Source organism: Sus scrofa, chromosome 2, assembly GCF_000003025.6.
Source record: "Sus scrofa isolate TJ Tabasco breed Duroc chromosome 2, Sscrofa11.1, whole genome shotgun sequence".
NCBI classification, from domain to species: Eukaryota; Metazoa; Chordata; class Mammalia; order Artiodactyla; family Suidae; genus Sus; species Sus scrofa.
In genome coordinates, this window is record NC_010444.4 from 131347265 (window position 1) to 131371180 (window position 23916).

General features: G+C 41.5%; 1 protein-coding gene across 1 annotated transcript in view; it reads right to left on the minus strand.

The window, feature by feature from the left end:
* FBN2 (fibrillin 2) overlaps positions 1-22977 on the minus strand; it is a 219577-nt gene extending 196600 nt beyond the window's left edge. The window contains 5 exon segments of the mRNA XM_021084720.1: positions 7030-7125; positions 13640-13735; positions 16543-16641; positions 21846-21928; positions 22724-22977. Of these exon segments, the coding sequence (XP_020940379.1) occupies positions 7030-7125; positions 13640-13735; positions 16543-16641; positions 21846-21928; positions 22724-22977 (628 nt within the window).

A 23916-nucleotide genomic window follows, 5' to 3' on the forward strand; every position in this document is an offset into this window, starting at 1 on the left:
AATCCCTCATGCCACACATGCAAATTTTATGTATTGCTTTTGGCTAAATCCTATGTAACAACTTGGCATTATATTTAACTGGTGTGTGTATGTGTGGGCAGCAGCATCACCCAGCGTCCATACTAGTTAAATCTCTAATGTCTTTGGGTCTGATGTTGAAATAGATCAACAGGACAACATTGATGGAGTTTCACAAATATACGATACTCGAATATTTTTATTTTGTACTGCAAGTTTCCCTCCTCTAGGTAGATAAACCAAAAGCAAACAAAGAAATACATAAATAAGGGCACTTAGAGCTGGAATAAATGAAGACACTCACTAGTTTAAATCAAAGGAGTTTTTTCCTTTTAAAAAAAAAGCATCAGGGTCTAACAGGCTGCTGACACATTCAGTTTCACGGCATGGATCTAAAGAGTAAAGGCTTATATAGAAGAGAGAGGAGTGGGCAGCCTGGGCTCTCCCAGCTGAGATCAATCAATGAACTGATTTTCTCCCAAACTTGGGTCTGTCCTGTATGGCCCAGCACCTCCACTCTGGGTTCTAGTTTTGTATCTCCATTTGCTATCATTCTTCATTCTATTCTTCTTTTCTTTTCACTTTTCACTGCCTGCTTTTTCTCTCATTTTCCTTCCCTTGTGTTCTTAATGGCATTCAAGATAAGGATGTCATCTGAGCTACTGCCAAAAAGTGAAGTTCCCACAGATCTTTTGCTATTTCTCTGATGCCCATTTAAGGCTAAGTTTAGTTTAGAGAGTGCAAGGTTATAAAATGTTCTTAACGGCCTCAGGAGTGCAGAACTGTGTGTGTGTGGTGGTGGTGGGGTGCGTGTGTGGGCATGTGGGAGTGTATGAGTTTGACATCTGTGGTTGGTATCCTTCTCTCTCTGTTCCTTATAATTTCATTCTCATTAAATCTTCTGAGGGCAAGAAAGAGGGGGACGTGTTATTTCTATAAAACAGCATTAGCAACTGCGGTAACTAGTATTTAATGATGGAGTTTAAATAATATTATTTAGCTTAAGATTCCATCATGCTGCATCTTATAACACTAATAAACAAGAATTAGTCCAATACTGTTTTTCCCATTACAATGGGTTGCTTTTTTCATTCAGAATAACTGCAAGAAGACCTCTGTGATTCCCCCTTAATCAGGAACGACTTCAGAATTCTTTCAAAAATTTGTTCCTACTCTTATTATAGCATTTACTATGCTGCATTTTAATGGTTAAGTAGATGACCAGTTCTCTTCTTTTAATAGATAATTGCTTCTTATTAAGAGGGAATATAAATTGAGCTCCAAGTATCTGGCCTAATACTCCTAACTACTCAATAGATATGTGATAAAAATTTATAAATAAATTTATTTGAGTTACCCCCTGTATATTCTAACTTGTGATTAAAAAGGTTAAAGAAATGCAATTCCAACAGCACTAGGAAAAAATTATAAATATAAGATTTGGGAATGGTACAGATGTTTTAAACGCACTAACAAAGGAATAAATCTTAAGCCTTTAAGAGAGAAATTAACAGAACATATGAAAAGCTTTAAATTTTCACATATTCACTACTGAGCAATTACATTTCTAGGATATATCCTAAGAAAAAAAATCAAAGATACAGATGTATCTACATAGATTTTTATCACAGCTTTGCTAAAATACAAACAAACCAACAAAACAAAAGAAAATCTGAAAATGACCTTAAATGTTAAATGTTAACTACTAATAAATATAATTATGGAAGGCAGCTATATCACCATAACTGAGTGGAAGGTCTGGAATCAGACCATTTGAGATCCTCCTCTTGTTCTAATATCCCTAATGCTACCGTAAGTTTGAAGTGGGCAGAATTTTTTTTCATCTGTGAGAAAGAGAAAATAACTTTACAAACATCATATGGTTGTTTAGAATGCAGAGGCCTGGCCCTCATTACTACAACATGCAGTGTAACCACTACAGTTCATAATCTAATATAATGGAGTTCATAACCCAAAGGGACAAGCAGAATATAAGTACATTTCTTGTTACAAAACATTCAAGTTCCACTAAGAGTGGAAGGATCCCATTCTTTGTTGGCAATATAAGCATAGTAGAATCAAAAAGACTCAAAGTATAACCCAAATATTAGAAGTCACTAGTTCTGACTGGAGAAAAATCATAAATAATAGACTTTCTTGTTTTCCCTTGTCTTATTTTCCACATTATCTTGCCATAACATGTTACCTCTAGGTAAGAAAGTTACAATGGGAAGAATTTTTTCCTAATTAGTACTGCCTATATGTTTCTAAGAAGTATCAGATCCACTGTGTATAGGATTCTGCAGAATTCCAGCTTGTTCTCTCACCACACTTCCCTGAATGCCTGGTCACACTATTAAGTTACCCATCCTGCATACTTTGTAACAAACTCCAAGACCATGGAATTAATGTTGATTAATAAATGTACAGACTACCTCTAAACAATTTTGGCTCTGGGCTACATAATTTCCAGAATTCTGGAAAACTTTGATTTGCCTATCTCCAGTCTTGTTCTTAGAGAATCTGGATAAAGTTTCAGCAGGTTTATTCACAGTCATGGTTACTTTACCGACTGAAACGTGGAGGGATGAACACAAATGTACAGAAGAATTCAAGAGCTTTTCTTCAGACTTCAAGGTGCTATCATACAAACCGGAGAGAGAAGTTATAACTGATGCCTTTAGAGAAGTTCCCATCATCAAGTTTCCACTGAATTAGATAGTAAGAGATGTGCTATACATCTGTTAAACGCCACGGAGGCAGGTGCTTAACAATGCAGGGTTTGAACAATCAGGACCCTGACAACGAAATACTGCCTCACGATGGAGTGAGAGAGTGAGCATCCTGTGACTAGGAGTATTCAAGCAGAAGCTGAGCGACTCTTCAGCATGCTTCTAGACACTGAGTTCCTGCATTAATTTTATGAAAGTTACTCTGAAGGGAAATCTGTTATTTTTCTTTTTACATAAATTGTGTGAAAGTTCAGATTTTATAAACTGTAAAATCTGAAACTTGATCTCACTTTTATTCCTAATGCAGATTCAGATGAACAAAAGGAATTTTTCTCAAAAATGTCAATAAGTTAAAAAGTAAATTTCTAGCCCTTTTTTTTTTTTTTTTGGTCTTTTCTAGGGCTGTACCCATAGCATATGGAGGTTCCCAGGTGCAGTCACCAGCCTGTGCCAGAGCCACAGCAACACAGTATCCAAGCCGCGTCTGTGACCTACACCATAGCTCACAGCGACACGGGATCCTTAACCCAATGAGCAAGGCCAGGGATTGAACCCACAAACTAGTCCATTTGGTTCCGCTGTGCCACTACAGGAACTCCCCCAACCCTCCTTTTTAAAGATACCATTTACTGAAAGATGTACATTGTGAAGGAAAGGTCACTAAGCATAAGGATGTTTGACATTTTGCTAAATTTACACACTTTTAAAAAAAGAAGTCATGTTTATTTAATAATAAACAATTTATAGTAGTAATTTATGTATAATTTAAAAGGGTCTAGGATAACTTTTTAACAGATTGTCCTTATATAAGCTTCAAAGAAAAGTCAATTACAAAATACAACTTTGGGAGTTCCCATTGTGGCTCAGCAGAAACAAACTCCCTCAGTGGGTTAAGGATCTGGCGTTGCCGTGAGCTGCGGTGTAGCTCCCAGATGTGGCTCGGATTCCACATTGCTGTGGCTGTGGTGTAGGCTGGCAGCTGTAGCTCTGATTCGGTCCCTAGCCTCAGAACTCCCACATGCTGCGGGTGCAGCCCTAAAAAGCAAAAAAACCACTTCAACCATCATTTAAGGTAAAGAAGCTGACTGAAACAGGGACCTTGGGCAGGTCATGTTTATAACCAAGTAATCACTGTATTTAGTCCAGAAATCCCTTAGGTAAAGTCATTTCTTGCTTGCCTACCTGCTCTGAATTTCTACTGATAAATAATAAGGTACATTTCAAATGTTGGAGGAAAAAAACACTGAGTCTTGATATTATAAGATGATTAATTACATCTCTAAGTATCCTCAAGTGCATATTTGGTACAATATTTATCGTTTTGCACATGCCATCTGTTTGGAGAGAGAAGCAAAAAGAATTGAATATCTTCATGTACCTTGAACACAGCTAGCTGTCTACATTTTATAATCAGCATGGGGCCACAGAAACTCTCCCTTTAACGATAAGGATAAAAGGTCATTGTACATATCAGCAAGAGTAAGGAGAGAAGGTCACAAGGTTCAACTTTCCCAGCACCAAGACTCAAGTTAAACACCACAATCGTGCCAGCCATTAGTTACCACTCAGTCTGTTTCCAGTCTGGAAACCAGTCTGCCAGAAACCCAGAGAGCTGGAAAAGCTGCCGTGTTTATCATACAACTGATCCCAAGAGACCAATTTGAGGGGAAATTATATGTGTTCTACATTAAGACATAAAAGTTGCCCCTAATTTTACACAAGTCTTTTTTTTAGGAGAACAAAGCACATACATTTTAAAATTCAGTAACTGAAAAAGGCAATATGAAACTTAAATGTGCACTAAGTACATGGGTCTAATTCACTAACCTCAACATAGGTGAGTTATTCCCTATTTAGCAGCCAAGCAGACAGTATTTCTTGAGAAAAATGACAAACTTCACTTTCACTTGGATTAGCTATTAGACATGAAAGTTCAATTAAAAATATATTTTGAAAATGTGAAAGTTCATAGTTGTAAGAGTGGAAACTGATTACTCCCTTGACAGAAATGAAGTTTTGAATTTTCATCTGAAGATAAGCATTAAAAAAAAAGATTTTTAGGGAGTTCCCGTCATGGTTCAGTGGTTGGCGAATCTGACTAGGAACCATGAGGTTGAGGATTCAATTCCTGGCCTAGCTCAGTGGGTTAAGGATCCCGCGTTGCCATGAGCTGTGGTGTAGGTTGCAGACTTGGCTCCGATCCTGCGTTTCTGTGCCTGTGGCAAAGGCTGGCAGCTGCAGCTCCAGTTTAACCCCTAGCCTGGGAACTTCCATATGCTGTGGGAGCGGCCCAAGAAATGGCAAAAAGACAAAAAAAAAAAAAAAAAGGCCTTCAAACCAATTCATGAATTAATTTTGTAATTTTTCTGAAAACATGCTACTGTACATGTAAAATATTTATGTCTTTATCTAATTCCCATAAATTTAGTAAGGACTAACAAACTCAATGAGTGAATATCTGTGGCAGAATAATGACATAATCCCTAGAAACCTCTGAGTCAAAACTACCCAATTCCTTTTCCAGTTAGGAACTGAACTTGAAATTTGTTTCAGGAGGCAAGAGCTGCAAAGTTTACATGATCTCCAGAAAAATGAACATCTCCACCACTTATAACTATGTTTGAAATTTTAAATTTAACTATTTTCCATTCTATGGTGTATAAATAAACTTAACATCATCTCAGAAATTTATTATCAACAGCTTATCATTTTATGCTAACATGTCATAATTAATTTTCTTCCCAAAATAAAAGCATCTGGTGAAGACATTTAAATTTGTCCTAAGTATAACTCTAAACTGTCATCTGTGGAATGTACTGTAGTCCCAAGAAATTTCAATTACTTTAAGAATAATTATAAATATCTTAATGTACATACACATACAAGTGTACGTTAAAAGGCTACATACATCTTACTTATCAGACTTTACTATATAATTCAAATTTCTCAATTTCTTCTCAAGATTTAACCTGAATACCAGGATTAACTTTCTGTCAATGTTAATGAATATAATTTTTAAAACAGAGGGTTTCTTTGCAATTCTAAGCCTCTATACATATACAAACCATCATCACTACTTATCTGTAATATTTCAATGACTTATCTTCATATAATCAAATTTTCACAACAGAGAAAGCACTATACAACTTTAGATGCTATGACAAGCCCTTGGAAAATAAACTGAGTATGTACGTAATTATGAATGATTACATAGTAACATTTTAGTTTAAGCTTTTTTACTTTTATGGTTCAGTGCTAAATAGTTATTTAGCACATTTTATAAAGTTAATCCTTCTTTGTTAGGCCCTTTTGCTGTCAGAACATTATTAATATTTCACTTATTGCATCAACACTGGGGGTTTTCAGTAGTCCATAGGTCATGTTATTTAAATTATGGTAAACTGGTTTCATATCGGTTTGACTGATCATTTATGTGGATAAAGTAGATGCCTATCCAGTACTCACTCCCCTACCCATTTTCTCCTAACCCAACTCAACTCCTACCAAACTCTCCCTTCCAGGTGACTTTGGGGAGGCCTTTGCCAATTACAGCTCCAAAGAAAGGTCCTAATAAGTCTACATAGAACATATGAATACCATTCCTCTTACACAGACGGGTTCAAAAACTCAAGCTCAAGACAGTTTATTGGCACGTGGTTAGAGAAAATGTTTTCTCTCTAGATGTGAACAGGAAAGCATGCTGCCTCAACTACTGCTGGTAATCATTTTAAAACCAAAAAGAGCTCCAGTGTAGGGCAAAAGAGACACACAAAGGAAAGCAGGGCCAAGAGAAAAAGAACAACAGAATGAAAGCCTTGATCATGTCCTACCTGAAGCCCATGAACTCTGGACTTTTTGTTATGCAATGTGATACATTTCCTTATTGGTTACAGCAATTTATTTCTGCTTTCTGTTGGTTTTGCAAAGAAGATTATGATATCTTTTTTTTTTAAAACAGAGGTGGCACTCCCAACAGTGATTCCCAATTTGAATTAACTCCAAATTATTAGAATTTGCCATCAGTCATTCACTCAAAACTACCCTAGAGCCATAGTGCAAGAGCTGGCCTCCTGAACTGAGGTTACTCTGGTGGAAAAAACTGAGACATTTCAGCTGCTATTAGCTGTATCTCAAAATCTGACCATTCAAGTTACAGACATAATCAAAGACGAATGAAAATATTATTTCATTAGAAAAATTTTCATTGGATAAAAAAATTACATATGTTTACAATAAAATAGGCTCCTCCAAAGGGAGGCTCTCATTTCTCTTTTCTTACCTCTTTCACACTGTGGACCAGTGAATCCATAAACACAAGCACAGCGGTTGGGTCCAATACAACGTCCACCATTCTGACATCCATTTTCACAGACAGCTGCACGCAAACACAGCAAGAAGCTCATTATACAATGAACATCCAAGTACAATGTAGTAGTATCGAAATGCAGCCAAGAATGGATCCTACCTCTAACATACATGTCATAGTTCACGTCATGCATTTAAGTAAATATATTTCAGCATATATTGAGACAAAAACCTACACAATCTGTGCAAATTGCATTGTTATGCAAGCATTTGGTAAAAGTTTCTTTTTTTTTTTTAAATCAGAATCACAAGTATTGGCGGATCTAAGGCTCATACAGCTGAGGATGCTTAATCCTCTACTTCAGTTCTGTTAACCTTAAAATCTATTTTAATAGGTAAAAGGTGATTCAAATATGGGGAACTGTAAGAAAAAGGATTCAGACTCTAGAGAGCAGAGCGAGGGAGGAAAAAAGCAGGGGAAAATGTGATATGAAGAAATAAAGAGGACAGAGCAATTTTTAAAAAACCAATGAAAAGGATGCTCAAAAAAGAAGGCAGAATAAGAAAAAGGCAAAACTAACATGAAAAGTGGGGGAGGGGATACCAACCATTCAGCAATAAAATACCAAGGAGAAGTAACCAATATGTCAAGAGCAGATAGAGGTTATAGAAGGAAAGAAAGAGGAAAAAGCTCACAGTGTCAACATAATAGGTTCTTCCATATAAAATTAACCCACAAAACTTGTAAGTAATGATGACAAACACCTGTGGCACACACTTTCACTCCGATGGACCTGTGGTGACAGGAAGCCTGGGGGACCAGAGGGAGCCAGTGAGTCAGAAAGGAAACCAAACAGTTTCCCTCTCCCCACTTCACCTCCCAGCGGTGTAAACTCAGCTCAGCAGCCAGGATGCCAGACAAGAAAGTGTCCTAAAAAATCGCTCTTCAGATTATTGAAAAGTGAGTATTTCCATGAAGCATCCTGAAGACAGCTGAATTCAAGAATTACACATCCCCTTCAAGAGAAAATACCAATGCAAAAGCTTGTGTCCCAACCCACCCACCTCTTAAACAGAAACATTCTGTCCTCACAGAAGTAGAGGAGGATCCCACGAATCCCACGCTATGACCTGCGCCTCCTAAAGAGGGCTTCAGACATGTGTGCTCCAACTGAGGTCCGTATCAAAAATGGGAAGCTCCCTAAATAAGCAGATACCTGAAATGCAATAGGGTTGCTATTTCCTTACCAGGGACAGGCCACTAGGATTACCTACCATCATCCTGAGCACACAGAATGGCTTCTGTTCTGCGCACAGAAGCAAGACCAAAGCACACTATGAAACAAGACACCTTCACCTTAAAGCATCAGGGTGCCAAGGGGCCCTAAAATGTTCTGTCCGAATCCTCCAAAGCAGGATTCTCTCTACATCTGCACACGAACACCTTCATAAGAACCACACTTTTCTGCTTCTTTACTGGCCCCAAGGTGAGTTCCTCACAGATGTTCCAATTCATCACTGCCTTAAAAACACAGCTGGGCAGCAAGTTAGATGGATAAATATACAGGATAAAAGGGAATAAAGGTCCTAAGAAGCATGAAAAAGACAGAGGTGGATAGAACATGGAAGGCACCAAAATCTGTCGGAGAACTCCCAGGATGGGGTAATTTCACAGAAACAGCTGTCAGAAGTGAATACTCTGACTGCTAAAGATACCCTGCAAATGGGTAACTAATGAGATTAATTAAAATGTGAGGAATTTTCTTGAAATACTATCAAGCTGTACGAAATGAACGTCGCTTTCCTAGACAAGTTCTCTCATTCTACACACCCTGGCCTTTAGTGGGAGTGGGAGAAAGTAGCATGACTGCCACTCAGGATCATCCCTGCCTACATGGAGCGAGGGCTTCTCTCCTGGGGCTCCACACGGACTTCCAAACTTCAGGCAGGAGACTAGGGCTGGATAAACCTGGAGCATCTCCTGGAGGGAGCTCGGCCTGTCCACGTGAAAACCAGTCTAACCTGAACAGGTTAGACTATCAATGCCTCTCTTCTTGCTAATGTTTTTTAAAATTTGGACACCATAGTCTTATTCATAAAAAATTGTTGCTAACAGGCAACATGGCTCTTTTGTTACTGCAAATGAAATGAGCGATTTTTTAATTTCCAAGTTTTAATTTCTAATACAGTAAATATCAGCAAATATTAACCCATTTAAGCAAAAGGTCTTCAGAATCTTCAGTAATTTAAGAAAGTAGCAAGGGTTCCTATGAAGAAGGATGAGACCCACTGACACACCCATTTGTTTCTATTCTATTCCAAGAGAGGGAGCTCTTCCAGGAGAGGGACCACAGGGAGTCTGCCTCTGTATCCCCGTCACCTATTGTAGGGGTTGATGGACTGCAGGTTCTCAAAGAATCCTGCAATAGGTCAAAATCTTGCAGCATTTCCCCCGCTTTCTTGGGAGGCAAAGTAATGCAGTGAAGAGGTAAAGAGTTCTGCTGCCCCCACACATCCCAACCACATCATCTTGCCAATTATCTGCTTCCCCGCCTGTAGAGCTAATAGTCCCTCCCCCATAGGAGTTTGAGGATTAAGTAAAATGGGGTAAAAACCAAAGTGCATGGTGGCTACACAGTAAGGTGTCCTACAAACCTTAATTCCGCTTTTTTTTTTTTTTTTTTTTTTGCAGAGCATTTATATGAAGAGCAAGACCTGCTCTACAGCATACAAAGTTTACACCAAAGAGCAGGAGTCAAAGAAGAGAAGCAGGTGATATGGATAAAAGTGGATAAAAAGAAAAAAACAGAGGTCATTTTCCTTCTTTTGAATGAATTATGATGTAAGTTACTTTGTATAATTTTTTTTGGTAACACAACATAAAGGAACAGAAATTTACTTTTCAACTGGAGTTGTAAAGAAACTTGTATATACCTAAATTTCCACCACTGGAAAAAACGCTGAGCACTCAGAAAGAAAAAAAAAAATGCTTATATCTAGGATGGAACAAAGCAAAAGGCAGGGGAAAAAACAGACTATGGATAGAAATATGAACTGGTTTATTTTCTTTCTTTTTTTTTTTTTTTTTGGTCTTTTTGCCTTTTTCTAGGTCCACACCCACGGCATATGGAGGTTTCCAGGCTAGGGGTCTAATTGGAGCTGTAGCTGCTGGCCTATGCCACAGCCACAGCAACGCCAGATCCAAGTCGCATCTGCAACGTACACCAAGGCTCACGGCAACATCAGATCCTTAACCCACTGAGCAAGGCCAGAGATCGAACCCGCAACCTCATGGTTCCTAGTTGGATTCGTTAACCACTGAGCCACAACGGGAACTCCTGCACTGGTTTCTTAACTGCCTACCACGATCTGGGGCAGAAGGGAGAAGCATACCCTGTTTCAAGTTGGTCAGTCTGTGAAAAAGAACCCTAATCATGACTGTAGAAGCCGGAATGTTTTTACAAGTGTCTGTTTTTATTAGACAGACTCCTGTACCACTCAATATAAGGGCAAACACTTGGACATAAGTCAAATCTCAGATGATCAGTGTTACTTCTACACAAACTTACCACATAAAAACAGATGCTAAACGAGGTTAAAATGTTAAAAAAAAAAAAAAAAAAAGAGGAATGAAACAAAAGCCTATTTTCTGACCAGGACAATTTCAATCTCTACTCTTGGTGCTACCCTTTTCCTTTGTCTTTCAGCTTACCACACTCTCTGTTTTCCTCCTGTCTCACTGTCTATTCTCTTCCCAGTTTTTGCTGGCTTCTCCTTCCTCTTCTGTACCTCAAAATATTGGGCAGCCATCAGGGCTCTGGCTTCAGCCCACTTCTCTTTTCTACCTGCACCAACCTCCTAGTGATCTTTGTCCAGGCCTATAATTAAAATATTGGTCATATAAAAATTCACTCTATATGTTACCTCTATCTCTGACCTCTCTCCCAAAAGCTGAGTTCATAGCTCGTTTCACTTGGAAGCTTAAGAGACGGCTTCAACAACCAAATCCAAAACAGAGCTCTTGAGACGCCACACTCTTAGCCCCTCCTGACCCCAGCCCAACCCACTCCCCACTCAGCCTCTGGCGCATCAAAAAATGGCATCACCATTCATCTCAGAGCTCGACCCAAATCTTCTAGTTGTCTTTATGGCTCTTCTATCTTCTTTCAGTCTCATTCACCACACTCCTTCCATCAGTACCCACTCCCTTTCACAGATTCTACCTCCACTGCAAGCTTAAGCCAAACACTCTTCATACCCTCTGTGACTACAGCACCATCCACCAGCACCACTGCACTAGCCTCCTAACCGGTCCTTTCATCTTCTCTCCTGCCTGTTCTACATTCCAGGTTCCACAGAACAGCCACAGTGATTTTTCTTTAATTTAGTCAGATAACACCAATGGCTGCCCATAATATGTAGGGTATGGTCCAAATTTCCTTCTTTGGCCTAGAAAGCCCTACACCTCTCTCTCTGAATTCACCTCCTGCCATCACCTTCTTTCCTCATTTCAGCCACAAGTCTTCCTCTGTTTCCAAAATGCATGAAATCTGTTCCCACCCTAGATCCTCTGATTTTGCTTTTCCCTCTGGCTAGAGCACTTTCCTCAGAGACCTAAAAACATAGACTCAGGTCTGTGTTCAAAGCCACCTTCTCGGAGATTCCCTGACCAAAAAAAAAAAAAAAAAAAAAAAAGCAGAGACGTGCATATCCTGACCCAGGCTCTCTCCCCCTTACTCTGCTTTAGTTCCAAGAACTTCTCATTACTTCAATTTGTATTAGACAGTTAACTTTTCACCTACTCGTTAACAGTCTTCCCCACCAGAATATAAGCTCTAGGACATTGGGCATCACAGATACACTTCCAGCACCTTGCAAAATGTGGGGCCCACGGTATTACTCAATAACACTGCCAAAGGAAAGAGTGCTTTCCAAAGAATGTTTTCTACATTTCTGGGAAAGGAGGTAAACAATTTTAATGTGTTCATAATCCTCATTTAAAAAAATAAAAAATGGGGAGTGCCCATCGTGGTGCAGTGGAAACAAATCTGACTAGGAACCATGAGGTTGCAGGTTCGATTCCGGGCCTCGATCAGTGGGTTAAAGATCCAGCGTTGCTGTGAGCTGTGGTATAGGTCGCAGATGTGGCTCGGATCCTGAGTTGCTGTGGCTCTGGGGTAGGCCGGTGGCTACAGCTCCGATTAGACCCCTAGCCTGGGAACCTCGATACGCTGCAGGTGAGGCCCTGAAAAAAAAAAAAAAGATAAAAACATAAAAAAACATTTCCAGGACTTTTCTGGGTTCACAAGCTGAAAATTGTTACATATGGTTCTTTACTGTCATACTTTCTCTGTATAAGGCAACTGCAAAGTATCTTCCTTAAACCTTTCTTGAGTTGACATGTACTAGTTATCACAGTCACCTTATTTGTTGGGACTAACGAATTTTTTTAAGTTACAGAACTTGCTTATAGTATATGCTCTACACCCCAATAAATATTACGCAAGAATAGCTTTGTCCCGTAAAATACCTACAGAACGATTTTTCAGATACACGATGCTCTTCTGACCCAGTGCTTTCTGCTTTCCTCTGAGTGAAAAGTTGGTAGCATCAGTATAGTTTGGAACAGGTGCAGAACAGAGAAGCACCTCATACAGGAAGGGAAACGATCTGCCATCGCCTCACTTCCCAGTTTCATGTGAAGAGCACGAAATCCCCTACTATTTGGGAAACACTCACCTAGAGTAATCCCCCGTGATAACTCACAATCCAGGAGCTACAATCCTTACATCCGTGATAAAAGGTTATTTACTGGTTGTAATAGGATATTCTCCAGTGAGTGAAGACAATCCAGCTTTGCTGATTTAAAACTCCTTCTTCACAATGACACACAATTTCTTAAAAAAATCATTTCATAGCCCTATACCACGGTATTAAATAATAAATACAGTTTAGCAAAGGAGAATTATAAAATAGACTCTCCTATGGCTAAAGTGGGGATATCCTAAAAAAGAGAGATCACAGCAAATGTTACCATTTTTTCAGAAAGGTATTCATGTTTTATGGAGCTAGGTAAAAGACATGCAAGTAAACATTTACTTGTGCTCAAAGCTGATAAAGCACTAGTAATATTCAAGATCAGTTCCCTAAAATTTTTAAAGAGCTAGAGAAAAATTATTCAGCTCTAAGGTATGCCTTTTCTTTTTTTGTCTTTTTTTTTTTTTAGAGCCACACTCACAGCATATGGAAGTTCCCATGCTAGGGGTCGAATCAGAGCTGTAGCTGCTGGCCTATGCCACAGCAGAGCCACATGCAAGCTGCGTCTGCCACATACACCACAGCCCACAGCAACATTGGATCCTTAACCCACTGAGCAAGGCCCGGGATCGGACCTGCATCCTCATGGATACTAATCAGATTCCTTTCCACTGAACCATGATGGGAACTCCTCAGGTATGCCTTTTCTACATAAAACATTTTAAAAGGATTATTGGCTTTACAAGACCTTCAGTTATGACTTAGTATGAAATACCCACTCAATCAAATTATTTCTAATAAATTAAGTCTATCCCAGTATTCCTTACGTTGTCCACAGTAAGTTCCAATATATCCCTTCTGGCACTGGCAGTGGTCATCCGCACAGGTCCCACCATTCATGCACCTAACGCTGCACTGCTGAACTGCAAAGAACAACAAAAAGTATACAAGTATCAATCACCAATTTAGAGAATCTGTGAGAGTTACAAAACTATACTAAATATCCAATTGATGACAAATATACGCTACAGAAGTAATGTTATGACTCAGGCAGACCTTTATTTATTTACAGTACGTACACACATGAGCACATCTGTGACAACACATGTTATTTAGCATGTACTGAAAATCTAGCACACGTTCAGTGTTAAAGGGAGGAAATGGAAGGGAAGGAAATGTAGAACCTAGACTACATAGGTCTAGGTTCTAGGATGCAGGAGGCACTCAAGCATCCACTCAGAACGCAGTGGCTACATGCTCGCCTTATGAGCTCAGTGCCTGCTGTCCTGATGGACTTGGAATCTAGGTTCATGGAGCTTACATTCCCATAGGGAGACACACTAAACACAAGTAAACAAACGCCACATTCTCATTATAGAGGGTGATACGTTCTCTGAAGGACACTGCGCTGTGAAGGAGAACAGCCTGGAGCCGAGAAAGAACCTAATACGGGAGAGAACCAGGGAGGACCCTCACAGGGAGAGGAAGCAGATAATCAAAAGACCTTTCCTCCACTTGAAAAACTCAAAGAGTCACATGATAATAAAGAGGCAGAAGGGGAATCGAAGATCTGAGAGAAGCCAGCAAATTCAGATAGTACAAGACCTCTGTGGCCAAGGAACGGTTTGTAGTATATCCCAAGTGTAACAGGGAGTCCTTGAAAGGGTTTAAATAATAAGAGAGCAAAGTGATGCTACTTATATGATCAAAAGATCATCGCAGCTTCTCTGTAGAAAAAGGATCTGAAGAGGATTGGCAAGAGTAGAATCTGGGGAACCACTGGGAGGTGCCTAAAGGTGAGAGATGAAGGTGGCTGAACCACACGATGTCAATGGTGACAGAAAGGAGAAGATGGATTTGAGGTATATTTTCCAGTGGAATCTACAGAGCTTGCTAAAAGACTGATATGAGAGAAAGTGAAGCAGTTGATGAAGCACCGGATGGATGGCAGTGCCATTTTCTGGGACCAGGCAAACTGGAAGAAGGAGACTGCAGTTGGCAATGAATAGTTTCATGCCATGGTTTCAGTTGCCTATTATCCATTCAAGTGGAGACGTTCAGTAGGAGAAGGAACATGTGAATATGAAGCTCAATGGAGGGATCTACTCTAGAGACATCAATATTGGCAGTAACTGAAGACGTACAGGTAAATAAGTTCACTCAGTGTGGACAGGACTCTTGGGACTACCAAACTTTGGAGGAAAGGCTAATAAAGAAGAAAGGAGACTAAAAAATAAGAATCCAGAAAAGGAGCATTGCGAGCCATTAATATCACACAAGTGAAGGGAAAGAGAGCATTTCAAGAAGAGAATGATCAATGCGCTAAATGCTTTAGGGAGCTGGGCATCCTGAGGTTAGGAAAGAAGGAGAGAAAACTTCCTGATGCAAAGGCAGTCAGTATTTTTCCCAAGGCCAGATAAATTCATGGATCCTATTAAATGATACCCCATACACTGAAAGCTGGCTAGTGATTGCTCAGCCGCCAAATAAAGGAATTAAGAAATTGACTTCTAAAAATTTCTCCAGGATTGGGCTTTTTGCTGAAGGGCATACTTGAGAAAACTAAGAAAACAGGATAATGAAGATTTGGTAATGGAATCTTCCAGGCAGTCAGACAAATGAGGTTCAGGACAGTAATGGAGGACATCTGGGTGGCCAAGAAAGTATCGATGAATTCTGAATAACAGATTCCAAAAGGCTGGGAAATGACAGATTATTTTCAAAGGAAATGAAACTAGAGCCTTCATCAGAAGTGTTATCATCAGACGATGACATTTATTTTATGAATCTCGAATCGTATATTCTTCAGACAGATTATTGATTACTTTTCCTTAGGGAAAATCTGTAGAGAGAAATGCATAACTTCACACTTGTTTGAGGCAGATTTACAGATTCATTTAATTATTGATCAATTCGGCAAACAATGTCTGCTTCCACCTTGTTAAGTTATACCTTAAACACTGGCCTAAAAGATTGGAGTCTAAAGACCCAACAATTTCTAACTGGATCATGAAAAACATGATTTTAATCCACTGTTACAGTGATCTTTCAGAGCTGTTGGGAGTCCGTACATGCATAGCAAAATACGTTAATATGTGTAAAGCATCTGGTCAGTACACAGTAAATATGTGCTAAATATTGTATCCTAATCCTCTTATCCTTCCCCTCTAGTTAACCTGCAAAACAGGATATGAGCCTCAGGAGTTAAGCAAAGGCAAGAAATAGAACCAAGGGTTTGAGTCTACAGGCTTAGGCACCAGAATCCCCAGATTCAAATCTTTGTTACCTTGAGTTAAACTTACGGGTGCTTCAATCTCCTACTCTGTCAATGGAGTAATAAAGGTATTGCGTAGAATTCATGTGAGGATTAAATAAAATGATAGCGTCAAACACTTAAAACAATACCTGCAACATAGTAAAAGCCCAGTATGTTACAGCTATTATTCTCAAAGAATTACTTCTCCACTGAATCCAGGCTCTTTTAATGCACAGACAGATAGCTTCTGGAACAGAACATGAAATCATTTTTCTTAATGAAAATCATTCTCCCATTACCTCTTAGTTGTTGGTGGCAACAAGTAAGGCACCAAAGATTACTACTCCAAAGATTAATAGGGACCTCACAGGTCTACATCTTCTTGGAAAAGGACATTTAGTATTTACTCAAAAGCTCAACAGGCAATGCAGTAAATAAGGTCATATATTAAAACAAACAAACAAAAAAACATACTTGATTTTGAGCCACAGGTTGGTGATATTTGGCCACTGGAACAAGTACACATGTTAGGACGGGAACAAAATCCATCTCCACAACTGTTTCTACAGATCGCTGTGGAAAGCACAACAGGAAAGCAGATGAACAATTAGGTAATAAGCCACAGTTTACAACGCAAGAAAGCGACAGTTAAAAAGAGAAAATCTGAAAAACTAAGATATAAAATACACGCTATATAATGCCCCATTTCAGGTATGCAACCAAAATGACCTATCACAGACAAGCAGATATGTCTCTTAAAATGTCCTTATGATAACGTGCACACAGATGGAGCTGCTTTAAATTCCATAATCCTCATCGGTCACCTCTTATCAACAACATAAGTCATCTTTTCCATTTGAGGCAGAGTTTCTTTGCAGAATCACTATAAGAACACAGTCGTGATCCTAGGAAGCTGGGAGGGCTGAAGAAACCCTGAGGTCCTGTATACCTTTGGAAAACACAGCCCACTCTGTAAAGGACCTTCACAGGAGACAAAGAATGTGAAACTGACTGCACTGCAAACTCCACACTCCAAGGACGTGGCCAAGCCCCAGGGGTTCCATGCACATTCCTTCCCGGCTGGTATCTGACCTGCCCCATCATCAATCTTTGTTCCCCTTAATAATTCCCTCTCTCCTTCCCCCAGCCTTTCGTCTCCCATGCTACCTCCACAACACAGCCTATTCCTGCTGCTCAGAAAAGCTGCTGCGACATTTTGACGGAGGGAAAGTCAAAGCCTCCTGCAGCTGTGACCTCCAAGGTCTGAGGGTCATCAGAGCAAAGAATGCCAGGCTCACTGACACAGCACATACCATAGATCCTAAAAATCCTTAGCCCAGGGCCTTCAAATGGGAAGTCTCTCTCATATTTAGAGTCAGTTCATTTAGGCACTGAGAGATTTATCTCTATATCCACAACTGAATTCTCTCTTTGTACAGGCAAGCGAGGGCTTTAACACTCCATGACTGGATACATGAAGACAGGAAGAGGAGAGTCTGGGAATGCCCTGAAACTAGCCATAAATTTACATATGTAAATGTATGTATAGGTGTCTTTTGCTAGGAGGGGTCCCACAACTTTCAAAGGGATCTGAGAACCCAAGAACATCATGGAACGAGCGTGTTTCTACAGAATTGTTTTTCTTCTCCAAATTGCCTTTTCACATCCACATAATATGGCCAGCTTCCCCACTAGTACCCCCTATAAATGAAAACGTCAGAGATCACAGTGTGAAGATAATTTTAGGCAAGAACACAACTCCTGCCATAGAGTTGACTATTAATTCTTAAAACGTACTATATTTTCTGATCACCAATAACTCTCCAATGATAAATGATGTTTAATAAAAATATTCTTTTATCCCAAAGTTCCCTCTTCCTCAGCAGACGGACATTGAGTCTGGGCCTAGGTTAAATACAAGGTGCCCCTTCCCAGGTCCTAAAGCCAAAGAAGGTCTGATGGGCTGGATATTGGTCATCCTCAGACAGATCCCTGTCAGGGCCACCAGTGTGTACTCTACATCCTTGAACCAGTAAGATGCACAAACACTTAATGCTCTTTTCCTTCACATTCATCTCGAACTAGAGTCCCTCTCCTCTACATATTTGACCCTCCCATGATCACAAAAAACCACAAAGCCCAGAAGTAGCAGAGGAGTGGGGAGAAAGGACCTGGGTGTTGGGATTTCAGTGATGCTGGGGGCACAGAGGAGAGTAAATGGCTTGCGAAAGGTCTGAGGTTGAGTTCCCGCCCTGGCACTGACCCACTGCAAGCTCAGAAAAACTCCCACAGCTTCTCTGGGTTTAGTTTTCTCGTTGGTAAAATAAAACAAAGGGATTATATTGGAATGTTCTGATGTCTCTTCAGGTTTCAAATGCTATGATTCTGGGCCAACCCCTTCCCACTGTCATTTCACTGATCAAAATGCTCTTCACAGCATAATTTCACAACAACAAAAAATTAATAAGCAAGCTCTTCCATTGCTTCATGTTCTAACAAGATTTTTAAAAAACAAGTGTAACGTGAGAAAGTCAATTTCATCCTTTAGGAAACAAATATTTGGACGTTTGAAAATACTTCAGTGATTTTTACAGGCCACAGTTGAGAACAATAACAACAAAACACAGATGCAAATCAAAATGCATTAAGTTGCCAGTAGTTCGAAAAATACATTTTTATTTTTATTTTTTTGCCTTTTCTAGGGCCACTCCCGCAGCATATGGAGGTTCCCAGGCTAGGGGTCTAATCGGAGCTGTAGCTGCCAGCCTATGCCAGAGCCAGAGCAACATGGGATCCAAGCTGCATCTGCGGCCTACACCACAGCTCACGGCAATGCCAGATCCCCGACCCACTGAACAAGGCCAGGGATTGAACCCACAACCTCATGGTTCCTGGTCGGATTTGTTAACCACTGTGCCACGACGGGAACGTCTACATTTTTATTTTAATCTCTCTCACAAAGCCTGGCCAAGGCTAAACAACTAAAATTCTAGGAGGTGATTGTTTTATTACCTTTCTATACAGAAAAAAATGTCAATGTATAAATGTATGAAGAAATTAATCTTTGGTCCTCCTTTTCTGATTGTATTTTCTAAGTTGCCTCAGAGTATTCTTTTGCTAAATGATGGAAATTCAATAAATATAATAAATAATTTGTTATCATAAGAAGTCACGGAATGAAAATTCTTTTTTATTGAAATATAGTTGTTTTAAGTAGTATATTAGTTTTAGGTGTATAGCACAGTAATTCAGTATTTTTGCAGACTATACTCCGTTATAAGTTATCACAAGATAATGGCCAAAATTCCCTGTGCTATACAATATATCCTTCTTGCGTATCTATACGTAGTAATTCGTATCTGTTAATCCCATATCCCTAATTTGCTCCCTTTCCCACTCTTCCCCCATTGTAGCTACTAGTTAGCTTTCTATATCCATGAGTTGGTTTCTGTTTTGCATGTACATTAATTTATATCATTTCTTAGATCCCACATATTAGTGATATCATACAGTGTTTATCTTTTTCTGACTTATTTCACTAAGGATAATATTCTCTAGGTCCATGCACATTGCTGCAAATTGCAGAATTTCATGGAATGAAAATTCTTGGTTTGTTCTGACTTCATCATAGTTTTAATTTGGTTATTATCTCCATATATTACAGTTTTACATGTCAGAATCATTAAACTACTGAATTTAACACAAAACATTAATTTGAAATTTAGATGAGACCCATGCAAGAGAATATAAAGACATTACATTCTCCCTCTCTTTTGTGTACTATTTTATACTCTTCAGTATCTGAACTACTTTTTAAATGTGCGGATAAATATTTTGTAGGTATCTCTCGACATAAGTACTATAAATGTTTCTTGGAGGTATGCAGATGATTTCAAAGTTTATGCTTTTTATAGTTTTATGATACATGTACGTTCCATTTCATAACTACCCAAATACTTGGGAGTAGTAGAAACACGGGCCACAATATTCACTGTTACTTTGATATTTCCAAAGCTGAATTTCCAAATTTGTAAAGGGCACAATGCTATTCAAAGACCAAAAGTATTTAAAGCTGACACTCAGATACACACACACACACACACACACACACATATATACACACATATTTTTTTCTACTGCAAATATTCTGGAAGGCTCTGTTCTCTGGAATTCCCATTCCACACTGATCCAATAAAAACTGACTTTACAGATTTTCAACACGTACCCTAAACCAATCCCTCCTCCTCGGCTGCTCTCCAACTCAATAATGGCAGTCACATTCATTACATTTAGTGAGTCAGACTTTCCGCAGTGCCTAAGTCACTCCCGGCTAGTATGGCAGGTGTGTGGTGAGTGACGTTAGCTGTTTCAGGATTCTGAGAACCACAGTAATGCCCTACTGGTCTGAAAAAGTAAATGCACCCTCTGCAACTGCCTCACAAATTTGACTTCTGTGCTGGAGGGAAACGAATCTGATACGCTGCCATTCTTTTTAATAAAAGGACAGGCTATTAATCTGAGGGTTTATTTAAAATATTTATGAATCACATTAAAGGACACAGTTGTAGCTTCCTATTTTTGCCTCATTACTGGAGACTGTGAGATTTTTTAGGGTAGAAAAAATAAGAAGCTGGTCTACACAACACTTGAGATTTCATGACTTTTAAAAAGCTGCACAGAAATAACATTAAGGGTCTATCGAAAACCCACAAAGCCAACAAATATAGAGTCAGAGATGCCACTACATCCTTATTATCCCTTGGCTAGTGTGGCTTGCCCTTTTTCTCTGTTCATGTTGCACAATTATCTTTTCCCTGGAGAACATCAAGGTCAATCTAAAGTCAAGAATGGCTCTGAATGAATGTGCTGTCTATGATACCTGGCTCTCCTCCCAACAAGACAAATGTGGCTGTGCTATATAAATACACAAGAAAAGGCCATCACACTTCAACTCACAAATTCACAGGCATGTGAAATAAGACATCCCATAGTCCATCCCATTAGAGGCTGGTACCTAATGACTTCAATTAAAATTTGGAGAGCTGGGTATACACTTTGGAAACTGAATAAAATAATTAAAACTTTTAAGGTCAGATATACAGAACTTTTGAAGTTCTAAGACACATACTTTGGAAATCTACTGTACACTCTAAGATGTGGGGTCTGGAAATCCTAAATTTAAATGTGTTCAAAAAAAAAAAAAAAAAAAAGTCCAGCCATTTGAAAGAGTTCTCTATTTTAAAACTTTTGTTAACCTGGGTTAACTCTAAAGCTCTGAGAGTGCTCCTTTCGTATCCATGTTATTTGGCTATTGAGATGAAACCAGAGATAATAAAGTGGTTTTGTACAGATGCCTAAGAAAGCTTGAGCTTCAGAAGGCCTAAACAAGCAGAGTCAAAAGACAGATAATTTACATAATCACATTCTGGTCTTATCTGCACCCTTTCAGGAAAAAAGTGGTTTGGGGTTATCTAGGGAATTGCTGTATTCCCCTTTCAGTTTGTATTAATAGACGCAGAAAGATAAAACTTCCAAGTATCTCTGAAACCTTTATCATTATTGCCCTTCAACAGCGTCTAGAAGTCAAGTCTCAACTGATGCAAACCGGCTGCTTCTTCCCTACCCGTCAAATGGGGCCAAGTTCTAATTACCACTGCTTTGTGGCCATCGGATTCTAAATGGAACTGTGTGTCCAAACGACTGACTACACGAGGTGGGCCCTGACATGGGACGCGCGAGCGTGCTGCCCCAAGCTTCGATCCCAACCAAACACTCACGGACTATGCACTGGTTTCCTCCAGGCAACGTCTTCCATCCCGGGCAGCAGTAGGAGTGGAACCTGGATCCGCATACGTTGGGCCTATGAAGGACAAGCGAAGTCACACACACTTAAGGAGGGTTAGCGTTAACCCATGAACAGCTTTCGTTAACATTTAGGGACAACAAACAAACCCAAATTTACACGTCAAATTGTCGAGGCTTGGGGCTCAGACGTGGAAGTAAACGAGCTCAGACACTGGAACCGGGAAGGGTCAGTAACGTCTAAACATCTGCCCTCCTTTGTTGCCTTTTTAAGGAATGAAAAGAAACAAGGGAACATATAATTTGCTACTATTCTAGCCTCCGGATGCAGAGAACAAAGGGAACACTTCGTCCTTTCCCCAAATTCATGCCTTCTTCATCAACTGTTACTCTGGCCCCGACGTGTCAAGGATGGCGCGTCGGAAGGTGGAGCGCTCGGCTTGACGATTAGAAAGAGCTGTAAACCCCGCACACTTCCTCAAACAAAAGGCTCTGGAGCTGCGCCCCCGACGGTGGGGAGCAGGCAGGTTCCACCAGCCTCAGAGCGTCTCGGGGTGGACTCCAGCTAGCCCTCCGCTAGATATTCGGAACCTGTTCCCGCAAGGCCGGCGCTGCAGGCGCTCTGCCCTCCGCACCCGGGGGCCTCAGACCCACCCACCGTCTAGACCCCCGAGGGAGGGCTTTTTGCTCTCAGAGCAACGTAGGAAAAGGGGGAGGCACTGTTGGGAGTCTTCGCAGTACACCAGTGGAGAGGGCCGCGGTTGTAGCCGCCTGAACTAGGTTCAGGGAGAGGGTGATGGGATGAAAAGCTGCCAAGCTGATGCTCCCCCCCCCTTGCCCCCGGCCCACCTACCCTCGGAGCACGTCCTGCTGTCCTCGCCTGCGGACGCGACTTGCCGCTGCGACGCCCTCCTCCCGGTACTCAGGCCCCGCGAACCCGCCTTCAGAGCCCACAGCTGCGGGCCGGACCTGCTGCGGCGGCGGCTGGGGCCGAGGTGGCTTGGGCGGCGGGGGCTGGGGCTGGCTGGCAGTGCCTTGCGCCCAGAGCGCCACGCAGCCCAGCCACACGAAGTAGGGCTGGAGACACAGCCGCCGCCTTCTCCCCATCGCGGGCGCTGAGAGCGCGCGGACTGTAGTCCGCGGAGAGCGAGCGCTCAAAGACAAAATCTGCGCTGCCCTAAAAAAGTCAGGGTCTAACAAGCCCCTGGTCGGCTTCGGAGACTCCCTTGAGCAAGGGCTCCCTGCTCTAGCAGGAGCCCCAGACCCAGCGCCGGCCCCCTGGCTGTCGGCGGGGCGCGGGCTCTAGCGCAGCGGGCGGCGAAGCGCGACAGTGGAGTGGCCGGCAACCCCGCGCGGTCCACGTTGCATCCCCCGGGCCGCTGCCCCGAGCGACTCCAGGACCGCCAGCGGGCGGGGGCGGGAAATTACAAAAGTAACTCGAGCAGCCGCGGCGTAAAGTTACAAAGAAAGCGGACCTCAAAAGAAAAAAAGAGGCCCTACGCAGCCACTCGGCAGATTCCCGTGCGCTGCCGGGCACAGATCTTGGAAAGCTGCAAAAGTCACTAGAAAGAAGCCGGAAAGCAAAGTCGCCCCCCACAGAAGAGGAGGGTCTTCTCCCGGCTCGCTAGAAGTCCCGCGGGGCAGCGACTCGCCGGCGGCGGCGGCCGAGGAGCCGGGCGGAGGTGCGCGGGGCCAGGGCGGACGGCCGGTGCGAGGGAGGGCGGGAGGCTGGACGCCGGGGAAGATGCGGCGGGCGAGGGCGCGGCGCGGGGGTTTTGAGGCCCGGCGGGGCGCTGGGCGGGCCGGCGGGAGGCGGCTGTCAGTGGGGGCTGGAGCGCAGCAGTCCACACGTGGGGCGCAGCCCTGACTGAGGGGCCGGCGCACAGTGGGCGGAGACAGAGTAAGGGGGCGACCGGGTGGGGAGGAACAAGGGGCGCCAGGGGCTGGGGGAGGGGAAGAGGAAGGAAGGGGGTAGGGTAAAGGGAGGGGAAAAGACGGAGATTGGGGAGAAGGGGGGGCGAGCTGGAAATGAAGGCCAGGGTTGGA